Below are 25,536 nucleotides of genomic sequence, written 5' to 3'. Positions count from 1 at the left end.
CAGCTCGCTGGTCCCCGCCGCAGGCCGAAGGCCTCAGGGCGTCCCCTCCTCCGCGACCCCCGCCTGGCCGGGAACCCCCAAACACCCAAAAGTTGGCGTGGAGACCCGGCCCGGGAGCCGCCTGCAGAGGGCGGAGCGCGGCCCGCAGCGCGAGTGTCGCCTCCCCAGGCCGGAGCTGGCCGCCGCCCCGCCTGCGTACGCCCGCGCCGTGCTACCAGCCCGCTCCTCGCTCCCCGCTCCCCGCTCCCCGCGCCACCCGCCGCCCCACGCAGCGCGGGTCCCCGTAGCCGGAGCATGGCGGGGCCGGGGCCCTGGCGTCTCCCAGGCAGGGGCGGGCGCAAGGGGGCGTGGGCTCCCGACTCCCCAGCCGACCGGCGAAGTTGTCCATAAAAACAATCCTCGCTGGCCGCGTGCAGCAGCCCTCGCCAGCGCAGCATGTGGACTGGCGCGCCGGGTCCCCGAGGTGCTCTGCCGCCGGCGTCCCCGCAGCCGCTGGGCGCAGGAGCCCGGCTCGCGGCAGGAGCAGGAGCAGGAGTAGGAGCAGAAGCTGGAGTGGCAGCCAAAGCTGTAGCCCGAGTAGGGGCGCGCGCTGCACACGGGCCACTGCGTCCGGCCGTGCCTTGCAGAGGGCCAGGTGCTGTCGCCGGGGCCGCCCAGACACCAGCCAGCATCGCCGCGGCTGGGCGCCCGCTGAACAGTTGAGGTTGAGCTTCTCCCTACCCACATGGCGTGTTACTTGGTTATCAGTTCGAGACACCTCAGCAATGGGCACTACCGGGGCATCAAAGGAGTCTTCCGAGGGCCCCTCTGCAAGAACGGATCTCCCTCTCCGGTAAAGTGCGCGCTCACACACGCTCGGAATCCAATATAAATAGAGAGATGGAGAGATACAGTGGGTGGGGGTGTGTTTCTGAGACTCAAGCCTTGCCCGTGGGTGTATTATGTCTGTTTATCCAGTTCATTGACAATTGTACGGCGAAGGGTGTGTTTATGAGTGTATTTTCAACACAGTTCTGAGGATCTATACTTCTCTGGTGCAAATACCCACCGAGTGCGGTTCACTGTGGAGCTGAGAAGGCAGCTCCTCTGGGCTGTGGTCAGTTTAAGGAATCCTCTGGTTTGTAGAAAGTTTAAGTGGCAGTTTATAATGTGCTTTTATGAAGTCATCACTTGGGATTAGTTTAATAATATTGCTGTTACTTTAAGTAAATAAACTCCAAGGATGTTGCTTCAGATCCTTGGTAAAAGGAAAGGTTTTGGTTGTCAAAACTTGATCAAATCTAACGCTTGACAGTGTAGGCTCTTTAAGAAGAGACAAAAGGGTTTCTTTGTGGAAATCTGAATTGGATGGTTTGTTGTATTATATGCAAATATGTCAACATGCAATTTGAGTGACTTCTATTTAACTTTGTATGCTGTTCAATCTGGTTACCCTGTGACTTATTGAAATACATTTTATAAAACGCCCCCCCCCATATCAGTTTATGCCTTGGTACTTTAAACTAATGCTTTTAGGATGCAAAATGTTTCAAGAAAATGCATATGTGTGTATATGTATGGATGGATGGATAGATGCATGTTTTAGACTATTAGTGGCTAAGTATCCAAACTTAATGAACAACTTTGGTCATCACATGTAAAAGACAGCATTTTCAGTCTGTGTGATATAAAAAGGAAAAGCTTAATTTGCCTGATTTTTTTGTTTGGTTCTTTCCACCATAGTTTAATATTTCTTTAGCGTGGATTAATCAAGACGGCAATATGTTATAAAATAACTTTGATTGAACATTATATATAATTTGCACGAGAAATCCAAGGTCAGAAAATACAGGCACTCAAAGATATCAGTAGGATTCCTTATGACAGACTACTCCTTCACATGTTTTTATGCACGGTAACACTGCCCCCAACTAAATGGTACCAAATCAGAAGTGCTACTTGGAAAACGCTGTTTATATTATCCTTAGAATTAAGCTTACAGGGTCATTAGGGACTTGGGAAGTTGCAGTTGAATGAACCTCACATTCAGTCCTTCTGAGCTGTAGATCTGCATCTTGCCTATTTCTACAGATTCTCAGGATTGGAGTTTCCGCAGTCTCAGCAAACCACTTTAATGTTTAACAATCCACAGTGTCAGGAGAAACTTCCTTAAGGCAAATTTAAATCCTCCAGATTCCTGCTTAAGCTCATTTCCTCTTGTAAACCTGGAGTGTTCACATTTTCTCATAGGTATTGTTTTCCAGTGCTTTGATAATCTCTATGGCTGTCTCCACAACCCTTCCAGGGGATATGGAAAACTGAATTGGATAGTGTGTTGTAGTATACATGTCTTGATAATTCTTGAGGTAAGGGCAGACATACTTCACAATTCCCACTCTGTATTTAGAATACCGTGTTAATCTTTCAAAATCTTTAGTCTCTTGGTCAGAAAGTGCCCTTCTTTTATCCCTCTGGTTACTCATCTCCCTGCTGCCTGACTCACCCCCTAGACTGGATGTGTGGGTATGAATGGGAGAGGACAGCCCATTGTCCACATGGCTGTGCTGGCTGACCAGACATATAGGTGCTCCACACCTGTGGGACACGGTGTTTGTTTACTACTGGACTGATTGTTACTATGGTACTAATCCATTAACTTTGTTATCAAGGCTGTACATGTAGACTGACTGGATGGTTCATGCCAATATTTACACATATGAGTGTACATAAATCACATACACATCATTTAAAGATACTCAATTACTGTCTAAACCCAATTTAATTTGTTTTGTCTTCTTTTATATTTTAGTATGGAATTTGAATGGCTTTTTCAAGATTGGAATAGTTTCTCATATGAGGTGAGCCATGAGGGAATAACTGATGTTCATTTATTCTCGGTCCTTGATAGGTTCTTAAGATGAATCTTTCCACAAGTTGAGGTTCTCTTCCAATTGAATAACAGTCTCCCTCACTTGGCTTCTTGGTGTTGAAAAATACGTAATTGCCTTCGTTATACAGATATGTATTCATATTCAGCAGTATCCCCCAGTTGCAATCAGATTGACATAAATTTATTGATTTCACCTCTCATTATAAACATGAAACTCGCTGATCATGTAGTCATTAAACACTATCATCTGTTGTTACTTAAAAAATGTATCTGTTCTGATAATGCCTTTTCAAATTTAGTGCTCACAATGCTCCAAACTTGGCCTCTGTGTCAGCAACTAGTTATTTCTACTCTCTAGGATTCAGCTTATCCAGAATTGTAGTTTGCTTTACTATTAGTTGATTTAAAGGAAGTTTCACTACATTCTCCAGTACTCACATTTGATTCTGACTCTTTTAATCCAAGTGTCCTTTCTATTTTACTGTACATTTTTCGGTTTTAGTAGAGCTGTTTAAAAAAGTAGTACAGTCATAGTATACAATAAAACACAATTATTGAATAACATTATTTTGTATTCTCTTACAGATAGAAGAAAGGTCACAGTTCCTTAGTTTCTTTTCTGTAGTTCTTATATAAATATACGTGGATAATATAGATTTGACATTTCACTGTCAGATAGATAATGCCTTTAGTTATTAAATATATAAAATATATAAAATATTTGAATAAATTTGCTATCTTTGAATCAAGTGTCTATAAAAATCTGAACATGTGATATTAAACTGAAGTTAGAAAATGAGTATATTTACATACATTTTTATTTTGAAAGTTACATTTAAAAAAACATATTGAATCTTTATAGAGGATTCTTGTAACAAACACTTAATGGGATACTTCAGAAATAAAGTATTTTACCCCCAAACAATACTTGCTGATCTTTAACTGAAAATCCTAGAGTGAAATTCCACTTTTATCTTTAAAGTGAAAACATTGAAATATCTTATCCTTGGGTCTCTATTCTTTGTAGAGACTGTGTATGAAAAATAGCGCATTGTGTTTTCATCCTAATTAAAATGTGAATAATTGATTTGAGATAATTTATTCTGCTTTAAATCCAGAGACAGATAAAGAAAAATTAAAAGAAAAAAATTATTGAATAATGGCTAAATAGTAAGAGTCTATACTTTCGAAAGTAAGTGTATTCTACTACATTTTAGGATTTTTATCTCTTGCCTTTTCCCAACTCTACAATAATGTGACTGGATCTCAGCTTTAAAAATTAATATGAGAGGCACATATACACAAACACTATAAAAATAGATGTAGATACACACATTGTTACCTGTGATCAAGTATAAGCCATCCAAGTAATATATTTTAATCTTTTACCATCAAGCATGTAATAGTAACACTTTGTTACAATAGTTGGAGTATTCATTAAAGAAAAAAATCTAGAGATTAATTCATTTTTTGTGAACTTTTAAGCTTTTCTACCATCATGTTTGAATAGTACAATAATAATTTTCTTTATGTAACATTAAAAATATTTTTGAGTTGATTTTTTGTTATGTTATGTACTCTAAACTTGTCATTTGAAATTTATATTTGAGTGTGGTTTGTTGTAGTTTATTTATACGTGATTATTAGTAAGTTTATCCTTCAAAGTACCTACTGATTAAATATTATTAATAATCATAGTTGCATATTTTATCTTTGGTACATGTGTAGTTTATTACCACACTTTTAAAGATTAGATGATATTTTTTAAGAATTGCTTATTCCTTTGAACACTGTGGTTAGGCATCTAGAATCTGTTTCTGAGAATGTCTGTTATAGTCCCTTAAAGATGCATGTGGAGCAAATTCTTGGGATTGTCATTTGAGTTTTACAGAAGGGTCCTTGAGATTGTTTTAGTTTAAATGTTTAGTAATCTTATCTTGGTTACATATTTGAATAAATTACTTAAGAGAAGGAGGTGGCATATAAATACATAAATGAGCCTTTTAGAGGATCACAAATCCTATACCATTATACCCTTTTAAAATTTTCAAATGTGTATCCATAAATGAAAGTTCTAACGAAGATGAGTTACCTGAGAGGGTAGGAGTGTGGAGAGCTTTGCAGATGGGGAGAAGTGCAGGTATGCTGTGCAGGCTCGCCTTTCCTAGAGAAGGCTCTGCCTCTTCTTGAATTAGTGACTGCGTACTATTCTCCTCCTTATTGAAACTTACAGATACTTCAGTAAGGAACGTGCAGTTATAATTCTAATGGTATATTCTTTTTTGTATCTTGTATCATATTAAGCAACCCTCTCCTTGTTCTTCCAATCCTTTTTTTCTCCTGCTAGCACGTGTGCTACCTAGATGTCAACTTTCTAGGAGTTAAACAAATTTGTTTCATTAGACTTCAGAAAATTTACATCATAAGAAGGATCAAATGAATATTTGAATGCTGTCATTTGTGACTTTTATTAGATTATATGACATTTGTTTCAGAGTTAAATTTTGATGGACAATAATCCTTGATTTCTTTTATATAAAAGCTTAAGGTGAACTATATTTTAAGTTTATGCTGTATAATTTGGAAATGAAATAAATACAAAGCATGTTGCCATCATGTGTGCACTAAATGAGCATAGTTTTTCAGATAGAACTTAACCATTTGTAGTTTTAAAAGAATTAGTGTTATTTATAACCAAAATACTTGTTCTACAATGTATATGCAGTAAAATTCATGCAGTATTTTTCATGTATTAAGTATAACACAATTTGAAATGCCAGTAGGCTTAAGGCTTTATTAGGACCAAGGAGCAGGAAGAGTAGTATATACAATATGTCAAGTAATGCTATCAAATACATTTAAGTGTGGAGTTGGCTTGATCACAGTACACCTTGTCGTTATGATATACTCTAGTGTATATGTATATATTTTGAGGAAAGTAACTTGAGTAAATATCAAATAATACTACTTTGCTTCAAAATATCTTTGGCTCTAGCAAATATATGACAGATTTAGTTTTGAATGAAATTTCAGTTAATCCTTATAAAATGATGTCCCATAGCCTTTTGTACATTTTGGAAATGGGGCTTACTTAGTGAATAAGGTACATAAATAGAAATTAAATGTTTGATAAATTTTCATGAAAATGTATAGTTATGATGATAATAGTACCAATCCCCAAATTACAATCTCTCTTACCTACTGAACTTGAAAACAAATTTTATAAAGATGAATTACTCCTTAGTTTAGGTAGCATTCTGAATTGTAACCAAAACAGTCTTGGCTTATTGAAGACAAAAATATGAAAAAGAATATTATTTAGTGTTTAAAATGGAAAGGGATTTTAAATTTGCTTTTTAATATTCACCAATGGTCTTAATTTTCCTAGGAGGTTTGTCTGTTAACATTTGTTGAAGTAAATTCACCTTTCATTCAATTTTGTTATCTCAAATTTATACCTATACTCCTGGAGAACTGTTGATGTGGATTTTCTTTTTCACTGAAAAGTTAACTTTTTGTCTTTTTTCTTGAGATGGTAGATGCTGAGAAACAAGTCTGGTTATCAGAGTGACGGACTGCGGTTGATCTTTTGGGCAACCTGCTACCTCACCTGTGTTCATCTCTCATCCCAGCCCAGCTTGCATTTTATCTCCCATGACACATTTTTTAAAATGTATATTTTGTTGCTTTAATGCATAAGGTTTCTTTCAGATGACTAGGGTTTGTTGTCAAAGCAAGTCAAGCTATGAATAAATAATAATCAAGTATAGAATGTCCAAATGTGGGCTTGTCGCCCAGGGTTTTGTATTAGACAGCTTTGAGAATGATTCACGGAGAGTATTCCTTTTGTTTATTTCTACCAATGGCATTGGGGCTGCCAATTTTGCCTTTAATAATGGGCAAATTCCTTCTGGCAAGTTTTACTCTACTTTTGCGTGGGTGTGTGAAGCTGCATACAGCTTATTTTGAAGTGGATACTGCCAGTTTGCCTTTGCTGAACAATATTCCCTCTCCTGTTTCTTGCCCTCAGTCCTATTCCTTTTTTCAAATGATCACCAAATTTTAGAATCTTTTTCTGCTTTACACATACCTGTTGGCATAGGACTCCTTGCTCCAGAGGCACTAACCCATGAAAGTGCTGAGAATCACTTCTGGTCCTCACTGGACCACACAACATGTCCCTGCTCTGTTCAGTTCACACTTCACTGATGCCTCTCACCTCTAGCCTGGAACCGAGCTTCTCCCACCTCCACCCAGAGCCCACCTGCAGGGTTCTTCCCATGATCTTCCAAAGGTGTTACTCAGCACTCCCCTGTCCTGACAAGTAGTCATTCCCACCCCTTCTGCTTGCCTGTTTCCTTTCCAGAGCCACACTGTCCTATGAGTAATCACATTCCCAAACATCTTTCTTGGCTGGCAAAGGCTATTTACATTTTCTTCTTGTGAATGAAATAAACTCCATTTCTAAACAGGAAATGACCAAGAGACTCTTCTAGTCCATGATAAGGAGGGCAGGGCTCCACATGTTTGACAGTCCCTATGGACCTGCTTTATCTGAATGTAAGGAGACATGGATGAGACCATAATGATTACATTCATGGCATCTCAAAAGTCCACAGTCTTGGGTGATATTTATGGTCTTCATATCAGCTGCCCATCTACATCTTCAGCTGTCACTTCTTCTTCTTCCATGTGTTCCTGTGCCCCAGGAAAAGCGGATTACTTAGAGTCTTTGACTGTGATTCATGTTTATAGAATTTACTACCATTGCACAGTCTGTTCCCTTAGTACAGGCCCTCTCATCCTCTTTGTGTGTTGAGCTGCATTTTATATAATCTCAAGGTCTTAACGTTAGTGTTAAATGTTCGGTCCTTCTGTGAATCTGTGCTGACCTCCCCTTGTAGGGCAAATGCTTCTCTTACATGCTGCCATCCCATCCACTGCTGACCTTGGTGATCCTGAAATGCACGTGCTTATTGCTCCCCATTTCATCATGGGGTGGAGTATGTCTGCTGTCACTCTTAATTGGGAATGGCCTCCATTTTATATTATTAAACTAACCAATATTTGTTGCATGACTGAATGAATGGATAAATAAATGAATAATGCTGTAGAACACAGAACTAGATCCTTCATCATTCCTGCCACTGATGTGTTGAACAAAACAGTGTAGCTGATATGAGGAGTGTTGGAAATTTCCATATAGCTATTGACCTTCCTGTTTATGTTATGATTTAATAGCTGCTTAGATTTAATTACCAGTGACTACAGAAAACTAGAGTCAGCTCTTAAGTCTTGCTATCTATTTAATATTTAGAAGTTACCAAAATTTAAAGACAGTATCTAATATAAATATTGAAATTTAAAGACAGTATCTTATATAAATATTGATTTTTATGTTTCTTTCTCCTATGGAATATTATTCATAGGCCTGTTTCTCCCCATCCTCTGTACTATTAAGATATCATTATTATTATTATTTTCAGTACTGAGAATTGAACCTAGGGCCTTCTCACTTTGCTGCATCCCTAGCCATTATTATTATTAATTATTGTTTTGAGACATGACCCATACATGACCCAGGCTGGACTTGAATTTGTAGTCCTCCTGGCTTAGCCTTCCACAGTGCTAGGATTATAGACATGACCACCACACCTGGCAGGGTTATTACTTTTGACCAATGATAGAGGGACACTCTTACAAGGAGATCAAAAAGGAAGATTTTGGAGTTAAATTGCCTAATTTCAAATTCTGATTTTGCTAGTATGTAGCAATTTTATAACTTCTTGTGAGTTTCCATTTCTGTACAATAGAGAAAGATGGTTTCTAGTAAGGTATTTTGAGCCCGATGCATGAGATTCATTGAGTGGCCAGTAAATATTAGCAATTATTAGTGTTTAGATTGTATATGTTGATATGTGTGCATACACACCTGATACTGCAGTGGGGAAAAACTTGGAATTAGTTTTACTAAACTTCATTTGGGATAATTTTCTTTTTCTTAATTATGTCAGTAGAATATAATAGATTTCTAAAAAACTTTAATTGTTATACATATGTTTCTTTTGGTCCTCATATTATCTCTAGAAAGAAAAATTCATGCCTAGAACTTTTCTATAGTCAGAATCCTTTAGGATGCAGATTTCTCTGCTGATGGAATAAGTGGGCATTGTTTTCATGATAATTTTCATTATAATTTCTACCAAGATCATTTAGTCACTTGCTTTCAGTATATTTTAATACTTCCTGTTAATCCAAATTGCATAGTACTTTATTTCATTTAACTATTTCAGAATATCGTTAGTAAAAGACCACAAGAGATTGAAGATTTGTCTACATATAACTTGATGAAATTTGCACTTGACAATAGCTTCTGAAAAATGAATTAAAGGTTAAGAATTTGACCATTCCCTCTTATTTAGGAGAGTATGACTGAGTAGTATTTGCATAATAAGGAGGAAAAACAGTGATACTTACATATTTTTCCCTCTCTTCTTTTTTAATTCCCTTCAGTGGCTCCTGTAGGCCTTGAGAAAGCAAAACCAGGAGGAGCACAGGATGCCTGTTGTATGATCGCCCATATTGCCTAGTTTCCTGGGGAGCTGCACACTTCCCAGTGAGACTATTAGCATTTGTTCTGCCTTGCTCTCAAGATATGGTGATAGCTCGCAAGCGTGATTTCGACTTCTAAATATTGATTTGTGTCTAGAATATCCAGTTTTCTAGGGTAGATACACAGAGAGAGTAAAACTCTCAGGAGTGGAGATGACCAAGATTTATTGAGTGGTTACTTTCTTAGTGCAAATCAACTTTTGTTATGCTGTAAACTGACATCTCTTTGAAAATCTGGAGATGCCTGGTAATTTTTCATTGTTAACTCATAGAGGGATGCAGCATTTGTGTGAACAAAGACCATCCCATGTTTGTACCAGTTATTCTTATATTCTTGATAAAGTGATAAACTCAGCAAAGCATTATTATATATTTAGAATACTGTCCACAATTCTAAGTACTGTTGACTTTTTTCCAGACATTCCTCCTTAATGGCATCTGTATCTGCAAGGAAACTTTAGAACATCAAAATCACATCATTTTATTTTATTTTTTAAAAAATATCATTTTATTGGTGCATTTTAGGTATACAATATAATGACATTCATCATGGGAAATTTGCACCTTTACATAAACTCTCTTGGTTCTTATTTTCCCCCTTCCCCTCCCCTCCATTCACCCAGTCCATCCCTCCCTATTTACAAAGGCTTTGTTTCCAATTAGTCATTTTCTCATATTCATCCCATTCCCTTCTTTCCTTTCCCCTACCCCTCCCACATCCCCTTCCCTTTGGCCCTTTTTCTTCCTATTTTACATTATCTATTATATGTTTTAGTCCTTATGTACATTTTTAGTTTCTCACACTAGAGAAACTATTTGGTATTTACACGTGTGTCCTGTTTATTTCACTTAAGAGTATCACCTCAATGTGCATCCATTTAGCTATAAATGTCTCTAATTTCTCATTTTTTATGGCTGAGTAGTACTCCATTTTATAAAAAAAAAAAGCCACATTTTCTTCATCCAGGCTCCAGTTGATGTACATTTGGGCTACTTTCAAGTTTTAGCTATTACAAATTGCGCTGCTATGAACATGGGTACACATAAATCACTGTGGTATGATTCTTTTAAATCTTTGGGGAAGATACCCAGCAGGGATATAGCTGGGTCAAATGGGACTTCCAGTCCTAGTTCTTTGAGGTATCTCCATACTGATTTCCAGAGAGGTTGCACCAGTCTACACTTCCACCAGCAGTGGAGCAACGTTCCTCTTTCCCCACAGCCCCACCAGCATTTGTTATTGGTTGATTTCATGATAGCAGCCATTCTTTCTGGGGTGAGGTGGAATCTCAGCATTGTTTTCATTTGCATCTCTCACATGACCAGTGATGTTGAACATTTTTTCATATGTTTATTTACTATTTCTACTTCTTTGTCTGATAAATGTCTGTTCATTTCAGATGCCCATTTTCTGATTGGGTCTTTAAATTTGGGAGGTCTGATTTTTTAAAGTTCTTTATAGATTCGAGATAGTAGACCTTTGTCTGAGAAACACCAGGTGAAGATTTTTTCCCACATTGTAGGTTGTCTGTTCATGCTGTTGGTGGTTTCTCTTGCTGTGCAGAAGTTTTTTAATGAGAAGAGATCCCACTTGTTGATTGTTTGTGCTAGTTCATGGGCAACTGAGATTTTGTTCATAAAATCTTTTCCTACACCAGTGTCTTCAAGAGTTCTACCTAACCTCTGTTCCAGCCAATTCAGTGTTTCTATTATAATATTTAGATCTTTAATCCATTTCGATTTTAGTTTAGTGCATGGTGAGAGATATAAATCTAGTTTTAATCATTGGCAAGTTGAAACCCAATTTGTCTAGCACCATTTATTAAAGAGGCTATCTTTCCTTCAGTAAGGAAAGAGGGTATTTGGCTCCTTTATCGAAGATGAGATGGCTGAGTGTGTCTGGAGTTGTTTCTGCATCTTGTAATCTGTTCCACTGGTCCTCAAGTCTGTTTCTTTGTCAGTACCATGCTGTTTTTATCACAGTAGCTTTGCAGTATATTTTCAAGTTGGGATTGTGATACCCCCTGTGATGTCTCTCTTGCCTAGAACTGCTTTTTCTATTCTTGGTCTCTTCTTGTTTGAAATGAATTTTATGATTATTTTCTCAAGGTCCGTGAAGTATGCTGCTGGGATCTCAATTGGAATTGCATTGAATCTATATAGCAGTTTTGGAAGTATGGCCATTTCCACTATATTGATCCTTCCTTCCCAGGAGCAGGGGATGTCTGTTCATTTTCTGATATCATCTTCAATCTCTCTTTTCAGAATGGTATAGTTTTCAGAGAACAGGACTTTCATTTCTTTCATTAGGTTGATTCCTAGGTATTTCAGTTTTTTGGATGCTATTGTGAAAAGAATTCTTTGCCCTATTTCTGTCTCAGTGAGTCTGTTATTCATGTAGAGGAAAGCTATTGTTTTTGTGTGGTGACCTTGTATCCAGCTACTTTACTGAATTTGGTTATTAAGTCTAGAAGACTTTTGGTGGCTTTCTTGGGGTCTCTATATAGAGTATCATGTCATTTGCAACTAATGACAATTTGACTTCTTCATTTTCTATCTTTATTCCTTTTATTTCTTTCTCTTGTCTAATTGCAATGGAGAATGTTTCCAAAACTATAATGAACAAGAGTAGTGATAGTTGACATCCTTGTCTTGTTCCTGATTTGAGCATGAAGGATTTCATTTTTTGACCATTTGGTATGATATTGGCTATTGGTTTTTCATAGATGGCTTTTATAAGATTGAGGAAAAGACCATCTATTCCAATTGTTTGTAGGGTTTTTATCATAAATGCATGTTGGATTTTGTCAAATGCTTTTTCTGCATCTATGGAGATAATCATATGGTTTTTGTCCTTAGCTCTATTGATATAGTGTATTACATTGATTGATTTGTGTGTGTTCAACCATCCCTGCATCCCTGGGATGAATCCCACTTGATCAGAGTGTATGATCTTCTTCATGATCTTCTGCATTCTATTTGCCAGTATCTTAGAAAAGATTTTTGCATTTCTGTTCATTAATGAGATTGGCCTATAGTTCTCTTTTTTTGGTTGGGTCTTTCTCTGCTTTGGTGATCCAGGTGATGCTTGCTTCCAGGAATGAATTTGTGAGTATTGCTTCCCTTTCAATTTCATTGAAGAGTTGAAACAGTAGTGGAAGTAGTTCCTCTCTAAATGTCTTGTAGAATTCAACAGTGAAGCCATCAGGACCTGGGCTTTTCTTAGTTGGTAAGTTTTTAATTATATTTTCAATTTCTTTGTTTGATATTGGGTCTTTTAGAATTTTTAGGTCTTCTTCATTCAACTTGGGTAATTCATATGTATCTAGGAATCTGTCCATTTCTTCTGTGTTTTCCATCTTATTGGAGTATAGGTTCTAGAAGTAGGTATTGATGATCCTCTGGATTTCTGCTGAGTCTGTTGTAATTTCATCCTTTTCATTCCTAATTGCATGGATTTGGGCCATTTCTTTCCTTTTTCTGATAAGCTTGGCTAAAGGTTTGTCAATTTTGTTTATTCTTTTGAAGAACCAACTCTTGGCTTCAGTGATATTTTTGTATTGTTTTCTTAGTCTCCATTGTATTTATTTCTGCCCCGATCTGTATAATTTCCTCCTTTGTGTGAGCTTTGGGTTTGTTCTCCTGTTCTTTTTCTAGAAGCTGGAGTTTCAGCATCAGGTTGTTTAATTGGGCTTACTCTGTTTTCCTAATATGGGTATTTACTTGTATGTATTTCCTTGGTAAGACTGCTTTCATTGTGTCTCATAGATTCCGATATGTTGTATTGTTGTTGTCATTTAACTGAAGGAACTGTCTGATTTCTTCTTTAATTTCCTCTGTGACCCATTGGTTATTCAGAAGTGTGTTGTTCACTTCCCATGTGTTTATGAAATTCTTGTTGTTTCTTTTGCTATTGATCTCCAATTTCATTGCACTATGGCCTGATAATATACAGAGGATAACTTCAATTCCTTTGCACTTACTTAAACACATTCTGTGAGCAAGTATGTGGTCTGTTTTGGAGAACGACCTGTGTGCAGCTGAAAAGAATGTGTATTGTGAATTTGTAGGGTGAAACACTCTGTAAACATCTGTTAAGTTCATTCGTTCAAGAGTTTGATTGAGTTTTAGTATTTCATTACTTATTTTTTGTCTAGTTGATCTATCTATTTATGACAGTGGTGTATTGACATCCCCCACTACTGTTGTTTTAGTGCACATATGACTTTTCATGTCCATTAGCATTTGTTTCATACAGTTGGGTACACTAGCTTTTGGTGCATAGATATTTATGATTGTCATCTCTTTCTCTTGGATTGTTCCCTTTACAAGTATGTATTGTCCTTCTTTGTCTCTCTTAATCAGTGTTGGTTTGAAATCTACTTGATCTGCAAAGAGGATAGCTGCTCCAGTTTTTTTTGCATTCCTGACACATGGAGTACTGTTTTCCACCTTTTAACTTTCAATTTATCAGTTTCTTTTTGAATTAAGTGTGTTTCTTGTATGTGGCATATTGTTGGATTTTGCTTCTTGATCCATTCTGCCAGTCTATTTCTTTTGATTGGTGAATTGAGACCGTTAAGATTGATGGTTATAACTGATGCATATTGACTTATCATTGTCATGACTTTTTCTTTTTGTTGGACTCTCCCCCTTTACATTCAATTTCTTGTTGCATCCAATGGTTTCAGTCTACTGTGCTTCCTGGGGTTGTGATCCTCATTGTCTGCTCTTTGTCCTGAAAGTATCTTATTTCTCCATCAATTTTGAAAGATAGATTTGCAGGGTACTTCAATCAGGGTTGGAGGCTGTTTTCCTTTACATTATGGAATATGTCACTCCAAGCTCTTCTTGCCTTAAGGGTCTATATTGAGAAGTCTGCTGTGATTTTGATAAGCTTTCCTTTGTACGTGATTTGTTTCTTTTCTCTAACTGCTGGTAGAGCTTTGTTCTTCTGTTGGGTTTCTGGAATCTTAACAATTATATGCCTATGTGTAGATGTTTTTTGATGAAGGGTATTTGGAGTTCTATATGCCTCAGTTATCTGTATGTCAAGTTATTTTCCCCTACTTGGGAAGTTTTCTGCCCTACTTCTGTGAAAAGTTCTTTTTATGTCATCTGCACTCTCTCCTGTTTCTTTTTTGACTCCAGTCAGTCTTATGTTATTCTTCTTTGCATCATCTAGCAGCTGCTGGATTGATTTCTCTTGGTCCCTTATAATTTTTCTTTTCCTGGTCACTAATTGCTATCTTATCTGCTATATCTGACATTCTGTCCTCACATTGGCTCATTCTGCTGTGTAGACTTTCAGTGGAGTTTTTAATCTCTTGGAAATCTGTTTTTATCTGTTTTATGGATTCCATTTTTCCTATGTTGGGATTCCATTGTGTTCCTCAGCTTTTCTATTTTTTTTATCTGTGTTCTCTCCAAATTTATTAATCATGTCTTGTACTATGGGCACAATCTCTGCTGCTGTCTGAGAAATTATTTCTGATTTTATTTTTTTCCAGATCTTCTTTTGTTGCCAGTTCAGGGAGTCCAGGTGGTTGAATATCAGAGTGTTCCATCTCATTTCCTTTTGGGGTTTCTGTACATGATCTGGAAGTTGGTTTTGAGACTTGTTTACATGTCTTCTCATTTTGAAGGAGTGGGGGCATGCTATTTATGCCTGTGTGGCTCACCTCTTCTGAGCTGGGAGTGGTGGAACAGCGGCCAGGAAGCCCCTTCCTCTGGGGTAGGAGTGGTAGAATGGCTGCCCAGAAGCTCCTTCTTCTGTGCTGGGAGTGGTGGAACCAAAATCACATCATTTTAAAGGCCTTCCTTAGACAATGTTTTTAAGTTTATTTTGTCTTTGATTTGGATATTTGAAAAGTTCTGGGGGAAATCATTAGTTTTAAACAAAAGTGATAATACCAATTGAAGTAATAATTATAATTCTAGAAAATTACAAAAATTTTCTGTGCTAGATACGGTGTGATCTAAATGAAAAATTTTTATTATTATATTGAAGAATAACAAGATATTAGTAGCCACATATCACAAGTGTATATATTTTTGTTTATTTTTTGAGAAAAGCTCTTTCTTTGTTGTTCAGGCTGACCTTGAACTTCATGTAGCCCAGGCTGGCCTTGAACTTACAGGAATCCACCTGCATCAGCTTCCTGAGAGCTGGATTATAGGCCACTACACCTGGTGTGTACAGATTTTTAAGTTCCCCTGATGTAGATGTAAAACATTACAGGTCCCTGGAACCTGACGTATGTCCTGATGTGGTCCTACCCCCATCCCAAATGCAACCACTTATATAACACAATAGATCATCTGAGATTCCCTAAAAATCACATAGATTTGCAGCTCAACTGATAGCACACTATTGAATAAAAGCTCTCACTTTTGGGCAGGGGTGGGTAACTGGTCAGAATTTTCATTTGCATCTGTTTCATTTTGACTTAAGGAAGCAGACTTGCTATTTGAAACAAGAGAATACTGATCAGGTAAGAATTTTATCTAATAAAATATCGATCACATCAAGCATGACATCTGTGCAGCATTTAATTATCATTTGCTTAATATTACATGTTGAAATTTAAAGATCCAACCATCATATAGGTTTAGGAATTTCTTGCAAATTGTTGGGAATGGCTTCCTGGAGTTTCCTTAATTGAGAGGGAATGTGAATCGTGGCAAGATAACAATAATAGATTAAAATAAAGAAAGCTGTAGCTTGGACTGCTCATAAAAATAAAATTTATGTATAAGTGATAAGTAAACATTATTAGAAAAGTTGTTATATTTTACAAGCATGCAGAAAGATAAAAGACAGCTTTGTGTTACTGTGGAAACAGGATTATTGTCAAAAAGGTTATAAAGAATAGCTAATGTTTTTATTAATTCTAATTCAAATGAATTTATTTATATTTAAAGAATGGCTTGTGTATGCCATTGGTTTTAAATGATTTGTCCCCTCCAAAACTCATGCTGAAACTTGATTGCCATTGCAAATGTGTTGGGAGGTGCGATCTTTAAGAGGAGGTTGTGTGATTAAGGAGAGTGAATTCCTTTCTCTAGGGAGTTTGTCTCATTCTTGAGGGACTGATAGTGAGTGAGTTGTTGTAAGCAAGACCTGTCAAGCTTTGCTTCTTCCACATGTGTCTGCTTGCCCTTCTGCTTTCTTCCCTGAGTTATGGAAGCCCATAGCCTTCACCAGAAGCCAACAAGGTACTGGAACTATGTCCTTGGATTTACAGTCTCTAGGATTGTGAGTCAGGGATAAGCCTCTATTCGTTATAAATCACCCAGTCTAGGAACTCTGTCATAGTAATAGAAAATGGACAAAAGCAGTGTATTTTAAATCAAGTTTAATGCTATTCTTCTAAAATTCATGTTTCAGAGAATATATTCACGAATTCTGTATAATCTTGCTGGGAGAATCCTTGGTGACAATCACTGATGATTTGCTTTCTTATCATCATAGAAAGTAGGCTTGTGAAAATTGTGTTTTAAAGAAAAGTAATACAAATAGGTTTTCTTTATGTGTTCCTTCCTGTATTAGGTCAATTTGCTGTGAACTTGTTTTTTTCTTCTTTTCTTAAAGTCACATTCTATTCCATCACTGTGATCATCAGGATGTGCTGTGCACCTAAAAGTGATAGAGAAAACCAGTTCTTTACAGGGAATAGAGCAAGTGAAAAAATGTCAATGGGCTGAAATGATATTTGGTATAAAATATTTACTAGGGGGTGATCGTGAATGGATTTGTATAATGCAGATGTATCACTTCATCTAATAGACCAAGTTCACAGTAAGTGGAATACAACAGGCGATCTGATTCTATGAAGAAATTTCAGAATATGAAGTTTTAAATTCTTCATCAAGTCATGAAGATAAGTGTAGCCACAGGATTTGATTTCTTCTCTTCATGAGTGCTGTGTTTCATGAGGTATGGAAAGAATGGCAACCTGAAAATATTTTATAACTCTAGTGGAAACAACTCACTAATGTTTGACTATTGTTTTCCATTTTTTATAAAAGCTATAATATTTATAGTCAAAAGAAATTCTAGGAGCCAAGCAACACAGACACAAGCAAAACTACATTGTGTACAAGGGGGAAGAAGACCTTGAATGGTGAAATGTACCTCTTTTTTTCTTATCTGGGCAGGGATGTATGTGTATTTGGCCTAAGCTCTGGAGATTCTTGTCTGAATACCACCTAGGTGCACTCTGAGAGGTAAGCATCTGCTGTTTCCAAACAATTAAAATGCATATTGGAAGTAACTCAATAAGCTGACACATTCCCAGTTATCTCTATCATTAGGTCTTGATTATATATTAAGTTCACTTTGTTTGCTGTTTTTATGAAAAACTCTTAGGGTGACTTTGGAATTTCAGCTGTCAGGAACACCTGCAAGGCTAAGCTTAAGGAAGCATATGGGGTCTTCCTCTGAGACAAAAGCCGAAGGAAAAGGAGCTGAGTGGGAATTAGCCAGGATATGGGGCCAAAAGTTAAATAGAGAGGGTGGTTTAGGGAAAGTCAACAATTTCTCTAACTGAAAATAGAAGAAAATTAATTGAAGAGTCGTTCATTTGTTCACTAATAATATAGTCAAATCTGGTAAAGGCTTACTACGTGCCTGGTACTTGCTGGCCATGTGGCAAAACTGAAACATAAATCACAGTAGAGGAAGAGAAATTTCCTGTTAATTAAGTAATTTTGGAAACTGATAGTATCTTCAAGCTTTGGTAAGTGACTAAACTCCTTTGGAAAAAATTAGAAAAAAAGCCCCAAAACATGGTGGTGGTCTGAAACACAAACAGAGATGGCTTTTCCTCTTGTTGGGGATAAGTTGGGTCATGGTGCTAGGTCTGAGTTTAAAGTTAATTTAGAGTTCTAAATTTTTATCTGTAGACCTTACAATTTTGTCCTTTTGGTTTTTTCTTTAGAATTTTATTAGAATTTCTTGTTTTTTTAAACTTCAGCTAATTGTGTGAGAGCTGCTGAAGGCAGAGTTTCTGGTCTTGCTGTTGGTCTGTCTATGTGTACAGCGTATGGGCCAGAACCAAAAGTATGATCAACTCAGGGATGCAGGGAAGTTATAGATAATTGAATCCCAAAGTATGTTGGTCAGATTTTTGTCACTGTGACAAATACCTGAGACTAACAACTCGAAGGAAGAAAGGTTCGTTTGGGCTCATGGTTTCAGAGGCTGCAGTCCTCGGTAATTTGGCTCCATTGCTTTAGGCCTGAGGTGAGGCAGAACATCGTGGAGGAAGGGTGTGGCAGAAGAAAGCTGCTCACCTCATGGCAGCTGGGAAGCAGAGAAGGTGAGAGCCAGAGAGTGAGGAAGGAGCCTGGGCCAACATGTATCCTTCAGAGGCATGCCCCCATGACATCCTCCATCCATTGATGAGATGAGCACCTTCCTGTTCCACTTACCTGTCTAGGTGCCACCTCTGAAGTTGGCAGCACTGTAGGTCAGATTCCTCATACATGAGTCTTCGAGGAACGCTTCACAGTTAAAGCTTAACATGAAGTACTAGAGCACTAGACTGGGTTCGTGAAATGTAATGGCTTAGTGCCTCCTTTTCCTTAGGGATCTGCTTGTTGGCTGGGTGACCAGTCAGGAGCTGTTGAACACTGTCCATAGAGAAAATCCTGTCTCTATTCTTCTATTCCTAGTGGTTAATGCCAGATATTTTAATTTAGAGGTTGCTAAGTGCAAAAATACATAAGAAATTAATCTTTATCCCACCAGTTTTTACTCTTCAATGTGAATGAAGCATCTGGAAAGGATTCTTTGGTTAACCTAACATCTTAGGTATTAGGGCCCCTGAAAGAAGATGAGAGAGACTTTAAAAGCGATAGTAAAAGTATTGGGTGGAGTCCTGTAGGTGAGTTTAATATAAGGTTCTCCTTTGGAGGACAGTTAGAGACCCAGAGAATAGGGGGACCACAAAAGGAAGCTCCTGACAGAAGGATGAGAACTTGAAAGGGAGGCCACTGCCCAGAGGGGTTCTGTGCTGCTCTCCTTCAAACATATACACAGTTTCCCAAGGAAATTCTCGGGTTAATTATGGCTCTGATTCAGAGCTGGTGGAGTTCAGAGCATAAGTTTTCACAAGCCATGTTGTGGCCCTTACTCCATACTGGGCACTGTTCCAGGTGCTGGTGGTAGGAGAGCCAACAGAGCAGACATGGTATCTGTCTTGATGGAAATCACAGACAGGAATGAGGACAAGTAATACGTCTTTATTTCATAGTGTTCTATAAATACACAAGTTCTTACGAAGAAAAGTAACTAATGCTAAGGAAAGATATGACAGAGTCTCTCTACCTAGTTCTAGAATTACAGAAAACTTCCAGAGTAAGCAACCGCTAATCTGAGACATGAAGAAAAAGAGGGAAGATACTTAGAAGTGGAATATCTGGGGTGTATCATTGTGATCCATGCATACCCATATTTATAGCAGCATGATTCTTACTAGCTAAATCTTGGAAGCAAGATATATGTCCATCACCAGACGAATAGACAAAGACAATGTGGTATTTACATACAATGCACTACTACTCTGCCATACAGAAGAATAAACTTGAATCATTTGTAGGAAAATGGGTACATGTTGGGGCAATAATGTTAAGTGAAGTAAATCAGATACACAAACTTAAATATCACATGGTTTCTCTTATGTGAGAAACTCAATAAATAAGGTATGAAATAAAAGACAGAGAAGAGAAAAAAGAGAAAAAGTTACCGTAATCCAGCATGGAGACTGTATCTGAAAGTGTACCTTGATATAGTATGGTTGTCTGATGTGTTACATGTCTTTTGGCCTATTAGTAGTATGTATGATAATTAACTTTATAAGGACCTATAAGATAAATGAACGAGCCTGATTCTAGCAAAAAAAGGAGAGGGTGGAGGGGAAGGGGAAAAATAATTGAAATGTGTTGTGTTCATGTGCCAGTTCCTCATAATAAATGTAATCATTATGTATTACAAACACAATAAAAATAAAAAAATAAAAATAAAAGAATGAGAAGTGTTAATCCTAGCACAGAGCTGTGGAGAAGGAGCTGGGCTCGACTTGCAACCCAGGATGTGAGGTAGGCCAAGGGCCTGTGGGGCTTCAAGCCAAAGCAGGATGGGCAGGGAAGGGCCAGCCTTGCTGAAAGGACCCAGTACACTGTGTAACCAGGAAACAACTGAAGCATCTCAGGCAGATGGACTCCTAGCTTTAAATCTCACTACAAGACTAAGCACCATCACTCTGTTCTTCTGACAGTAGTTCACGTTATTTCATGTCAGTTGTATCAAGTGAGAGAGGTAGCCTTGACTTTTTGTTATTGTTATAAAAATATCAAAAGCATTTTATAAACAAGAAAACAAATGTTCCAAAGTTGTGTCTTCATTAATGGAATTACTTGTATAGTAAGTTTATGATAGTCTCTGTTATAAAGGGAGAACTGAAAGTTAACTTCATAGGACTGCACTATAATCTTCTGGGTTCCCTTTCACAGGTGTGGTCCATAGTTTCCTGAAATGCCATGCTGTGGCACATGCTTTGTTTTGTTCATTAACCAACTCCCTTGCCCCTCCAGTTACAAAGTGGAAGTATGAAACTTTTGTCTTCTTGTACCAAGTATATGTAGCTACTCAGGGTGTTGATTTAAGGTCTTGCCTGCACTGATAAGACCTCCCATCCTGACTCACCCCCCCAACCCCGTGTCTGACCGCGGATAGAGTCCTTGTAAGAATGAAAGAGGTGCTGAGTGCTAAGTGCTCAACACAGTGTCTGGCCTGGCAAAGGTGGCTGAAGGTTACTTCCGTCACAATCAGCATGCTCTGTTCAAGTTCTGAACATGTGTATCTTGAGTGGTTAAAGTTGCTGTTCTTTTGCATGGTCCTGTGAGACTGCTTTTTATTGTAGCTGGGTTTTATTGGGAAGAAAAGTGCAGGCCTGCTGCCCAGTTAGCATTCTCTTTAACACAACTGTTGCAAATAGAAGTCCAATGTTTTCACAACTTTCATAATGAAAACACTCCGTGTGCCCTCCTTTCTTGTGGCAGCTTTAATGCAAAGCAGTCATACATTTGAAGTGGGTTTTCTACTTTTCTTGTGTTTTTATCAAAGCAAATTGAGTGAAGTAGATGAGTCGTTATTATGATCTTGCTGCTGTGTAGAAGAATTTTTTTCTCCTGTTTTCTATGCGATAGGTATTTAATCTAAAACTACCATCTCTGTGCTGGTAAGAATCTACCCTCATTACTGGCCCTAAATGTCTTCCACTGTCTTTGGAAATTCTAATCAACAGGGAGCGCTGACCTTTACCATTCTTTATTCTCCTCAACAGAAATCTCACTTCAATAGGAAATTATTTGAAATAAAATATTGTATGGCGAAGGGCTGTGTATGTTACACATATGTTCACACATAGAGCAAATATTACAGTTGATGTGCAGATAAAAGCTTTTAAACATACGCTCTGTTCTTTGCAATTAGGAAAGTATTTAATGAATGTATAACATTTGCCACTTCCTGTTGCAAAATCATTTGTATCAGTGTCTAATCAGTTTAATGGAAATCAGACAGCCAGAATACAATTACAAATGTGTTAGGAAGAGAAAAAAGGAAGGTGCTGTTACCCAGAGTCACTGCAACCTCAGGCCTGGAGCAGGGAAGGGAAAAGTGGTATTGCCTGGGATCTGCAAAATCCACACTGGTGGTAATGACAGCGCTGGACTTTGGCTTCTGAAACCACTGCAGCGCAGCTCCGCAGGCTGGAAGAGCTCATAGTGATGCAAGAGCCCTCAGTCCTGCTGTTGCCCCTAGACTTGCTGCCCAAGCAGTGGTTGCCTACAGCTGCCAGCTGCAGCCACAATCGTGCTGCTATTGCAGAGGCTCCTACAAGTCTGGTGCTGCAGCTGCCTCCCCTACAACTTGTGAGTGGTAAGATTCTCAGGCAACTGCAGCTGAGAGGAGAAGCAAGAGAATCACGGCTCTTTACCTTCTGACTTCTGTGTCCCTAGTGCTTCCCATTGGCAGACCTAGCCACACACCGGCCATCCAAGGGCCATGGAATATACACTTCTCAGGCACCAAGCCAGGAGTTTATAGGTTTCCAGTTCCAGAGGAGAATGGGAAGGGTGAGAAGATTACCAACAGAGAAATACCAGCACTGCATTTATGTCGTTTACTGTAAGGTTGCAGACACTCAGAGGGAGGGGCATTAATAAAACTTTTTTTTTGTTGTATGTACATATAAATATCTCTTTATAGAAATCTGATGGATGGGTAGACATATTTATATTCAACCAAAGCCTCATATATTAGTTTCCTATTGCTACAAAAACAAATTAGCACAAACTTAGTGATTTAAAACAAGATAAATTTATTATACAGCAGTTCTTCAGGCCAGAAGTCTCACAGAGGTCTCAGTGGGCTAATGCCTATACCTACAGGTAGAGCTGCCTTCTTTTCCAGAGGCTTCTCTTACTTTTTCCTCTTCTAGAAATAACCTGCATTCCTTGGCTTATAGCTCCCTACCCCCCATTTTCAAAGCCTGCAAGTTCTTCTCATGTGATTAGAATGGGTCCACCTGGATAACACAGGTGACCTCTCTGTTGCAAGGTGCTTATCGTGTACCCACATCTGCAAGGTTCCTTTGACATGTAAGATAGCATCGGTGGGTTCTGAGAATTAGATATGGCCATCTATGGAGGTCGTTATTCTGCTGACCCTCACTCAGAATTTTACATTCATAGGTAGGTGTAGTTACTTCTTGGTTATTTTCTCCCATAGACACCTCAAACACATGATCTCAAAATTAAATTAATCTTCCACTAAATGTGTTTCTTCCTTGGTTGAGACATTGCCTTCATCCAGTAACCTGAGATTGAAGTTAGAATGACCTGTAATTCCTCGCCAGATTAGTAAATCTGCTGATTCCCATCCTTAAGTATTTCCCTGTACCCTTCCTACCACTTTTGTGTCCTACCAAGGAATACTGGCATGTTCTTTAAAAGAAAATACTCTTAGACTAATGGTGTCTGGCACTGTGCTAGTTGGTGGAGCTACTGATGTGTATGAAGTACCCATGTTGTCTACTTCAGTGTAATTTACAGAGCGACAGAGAAAATGCACATTGACAAATACACACATACTAAATGTCCATTTCTGATCTTTCTGATCATCTACCCATGGCTTAGTTTTCAAATCTTGGAGTTTAAGATTTATGAATATTCTAGAGAGAGGTCAAACTGGCTGATTTCAGTGCAATCAAAGTGAATACTTTCTGAATGTATTACTTTTCCTTGAATTTGGAATATAAAGGTGGAAAATATGAATGCTGAATTCATGACAAATATGGCAATTCAGTTACTTTTAGTAAAATCAAGAAAGAATGGCCTTTAGAGCTCATTTCCATTAGCTGTTAGGGTTAGATTGCACATTTAAAGCCCACGTTTACTTAATGAATCAGAATGCCTTGGTGGGTCTTGGGATATACATTTTAAACAAGCAGCCCACGAGTTTGTTGTGCACATTTACATTTCGAAATTATTGTACCAAAGTCCACTCACAAGTACTCCGGCTCTTTACCTCACTGAGGCTGAAAGTATGGAAAGACTTATGACTTGCTCATTCTCTCTGCTTTCCTTTTTCCACTAGAAAGTCCTGTGGATATCCTCTCTGAAGTCTGGGACTGAATACCTCTGTGACTAGTGCCCAACTGTAGGAACTGGTGGAGAGCATTCGCTTCTTCCAGACATAAGTAGCCCTTCACGTCTAGCTTAGAAGACAATAAAATTCTGTCCATTTGCTCATTCATTCACTAATTTGTTCTTACTCAAAATGTAAATACTAAGTTCAAGTAAATTTTGTGTATCGACATGTATAAAAATCAAAAGACAAACATTTGGAGAAATATTCATACACACAACAGTTAATATTTGACATAATCAATTAATGTTCATATGTTTTCTTTTGTAAGAATACCCTGGTAAAGATTCTTGTTATTAGCAGTTAAACCAAAAATAGACACTTCTGAGAACCTGAAGACACTAAAAATTGCATAACAATTCAAAAATTAAGTAAACACTTTTCAACAATTTTATCTCATAAATTTCAACAATTTTATCACATAAATTCCAAATAGTTATAGTTTGAAAATCCCAAATGATCTCTTTTTATAAGAAGAAATAAAAACTTATTTTTGCTTTCTTTATCATTATGTACTTTTTCTTTATGTACTTTTTGTCTATACTAATTTGGTTCATTAGTATGGATATTAAAAATCAGTTTATATATTTCAGATGACAAAGCATAATGGTATTACTACCTCATTCCCTAAAGCACATGCAATTTAGTGACCAATTTCTTGTTAAAAACATATAATGGAAACAAAATCCATAAAATTGACATAAGTTCATTTTCATCTTAGAATTTTATTTCTATGCAATAATAAAAATTCCTTCAAAATTATATTAAGCCACTTAATTACAGTAATGGAATAATTTTCACATTATTATTGAAGAATATAAGTAAGACAACCATAATGCGTACTAATAAAATTTAATTTAATTAATGTGGGTCCAGTTGTCTGAATTGGTGTTTAAGCATTTATTAAAGGGTAGCTCAGATTCCTCCTGAGGATATTAAGAGCAGTAGCAAAGGTCTGCTTAAGGACTTAACCTGTCCTGAATACTAAGTCTTTGTAAATAGGTAGGGGTGGAAGGATTGAAGGGAAGGCAGGGGAATGGGGAAAAAATAAGAACCAAGATGGATTATGTAAAGGTGCAAATTTCCAATGATGAATGTCATTATTTTGTATACCTTAAATATACCAATAAAATTAATTAAAAAAGAAAGCGATAAAAGGCATCCAAATTGGGGGAAAAAAAGAAACATGTGAGGGAAAATTTAATGTAAATAACTGCAAACAATTTATGCAGATCCACCCTGGAGGAGTCAGAACATGCCTTAAGTGTGGGCTGCACGCAGTGACTTCCTTCCAAGGGATTTAGAATTGGGAAAAAAATAAGAACCAAGATATATCATG

The 25,536-nt window shown here is 37.6% G+C and overlaps 1 protein-coding gene across 1 annotated transcript in view; it reads left to right on the top strand.

Moving 5' to 3' along the window:
• Positions 1-703: 703 nt before the first annotated feature.
• The window catches only part of Znf804b (zinc finger protein 804B), a 569,039-nt gene continuing 544,206 nt past the window's right edge, over positions 704-25,536 (top strand). Inside the window, exon 1 of the mRNA XM_087204744.1 lies at positions 704-832. Coding sequence (XP_087060870.1) covers positions 725-832 — 108 coding nt within the window. The 5' untranslated portion in view covers positions 704-724. The remainder of the gene's footprint in view (positions 833-25,536) is intronic.

This window comes from Heterocephalus glaber, unplaced genomic scaffold, assembly GCF_053883595.1.
Source record: "Heterocephalus glaber isolate CG9 unplaced genomic scaffold, H.glaber_assembly_v1.0 deba00000546, whole genome shotgun sequence".
Lineage (NCBI taxonomy): Eukaryota > Metazoa > Chordata > Mammalia > Rodentia > Bathyergidae > Heterocephalus > Heterocephalus glaber.
Note: the sequence above shows the minus strand (reverse complement) of the source record. Positions and strands in the feature narration are given on the sequence as shown.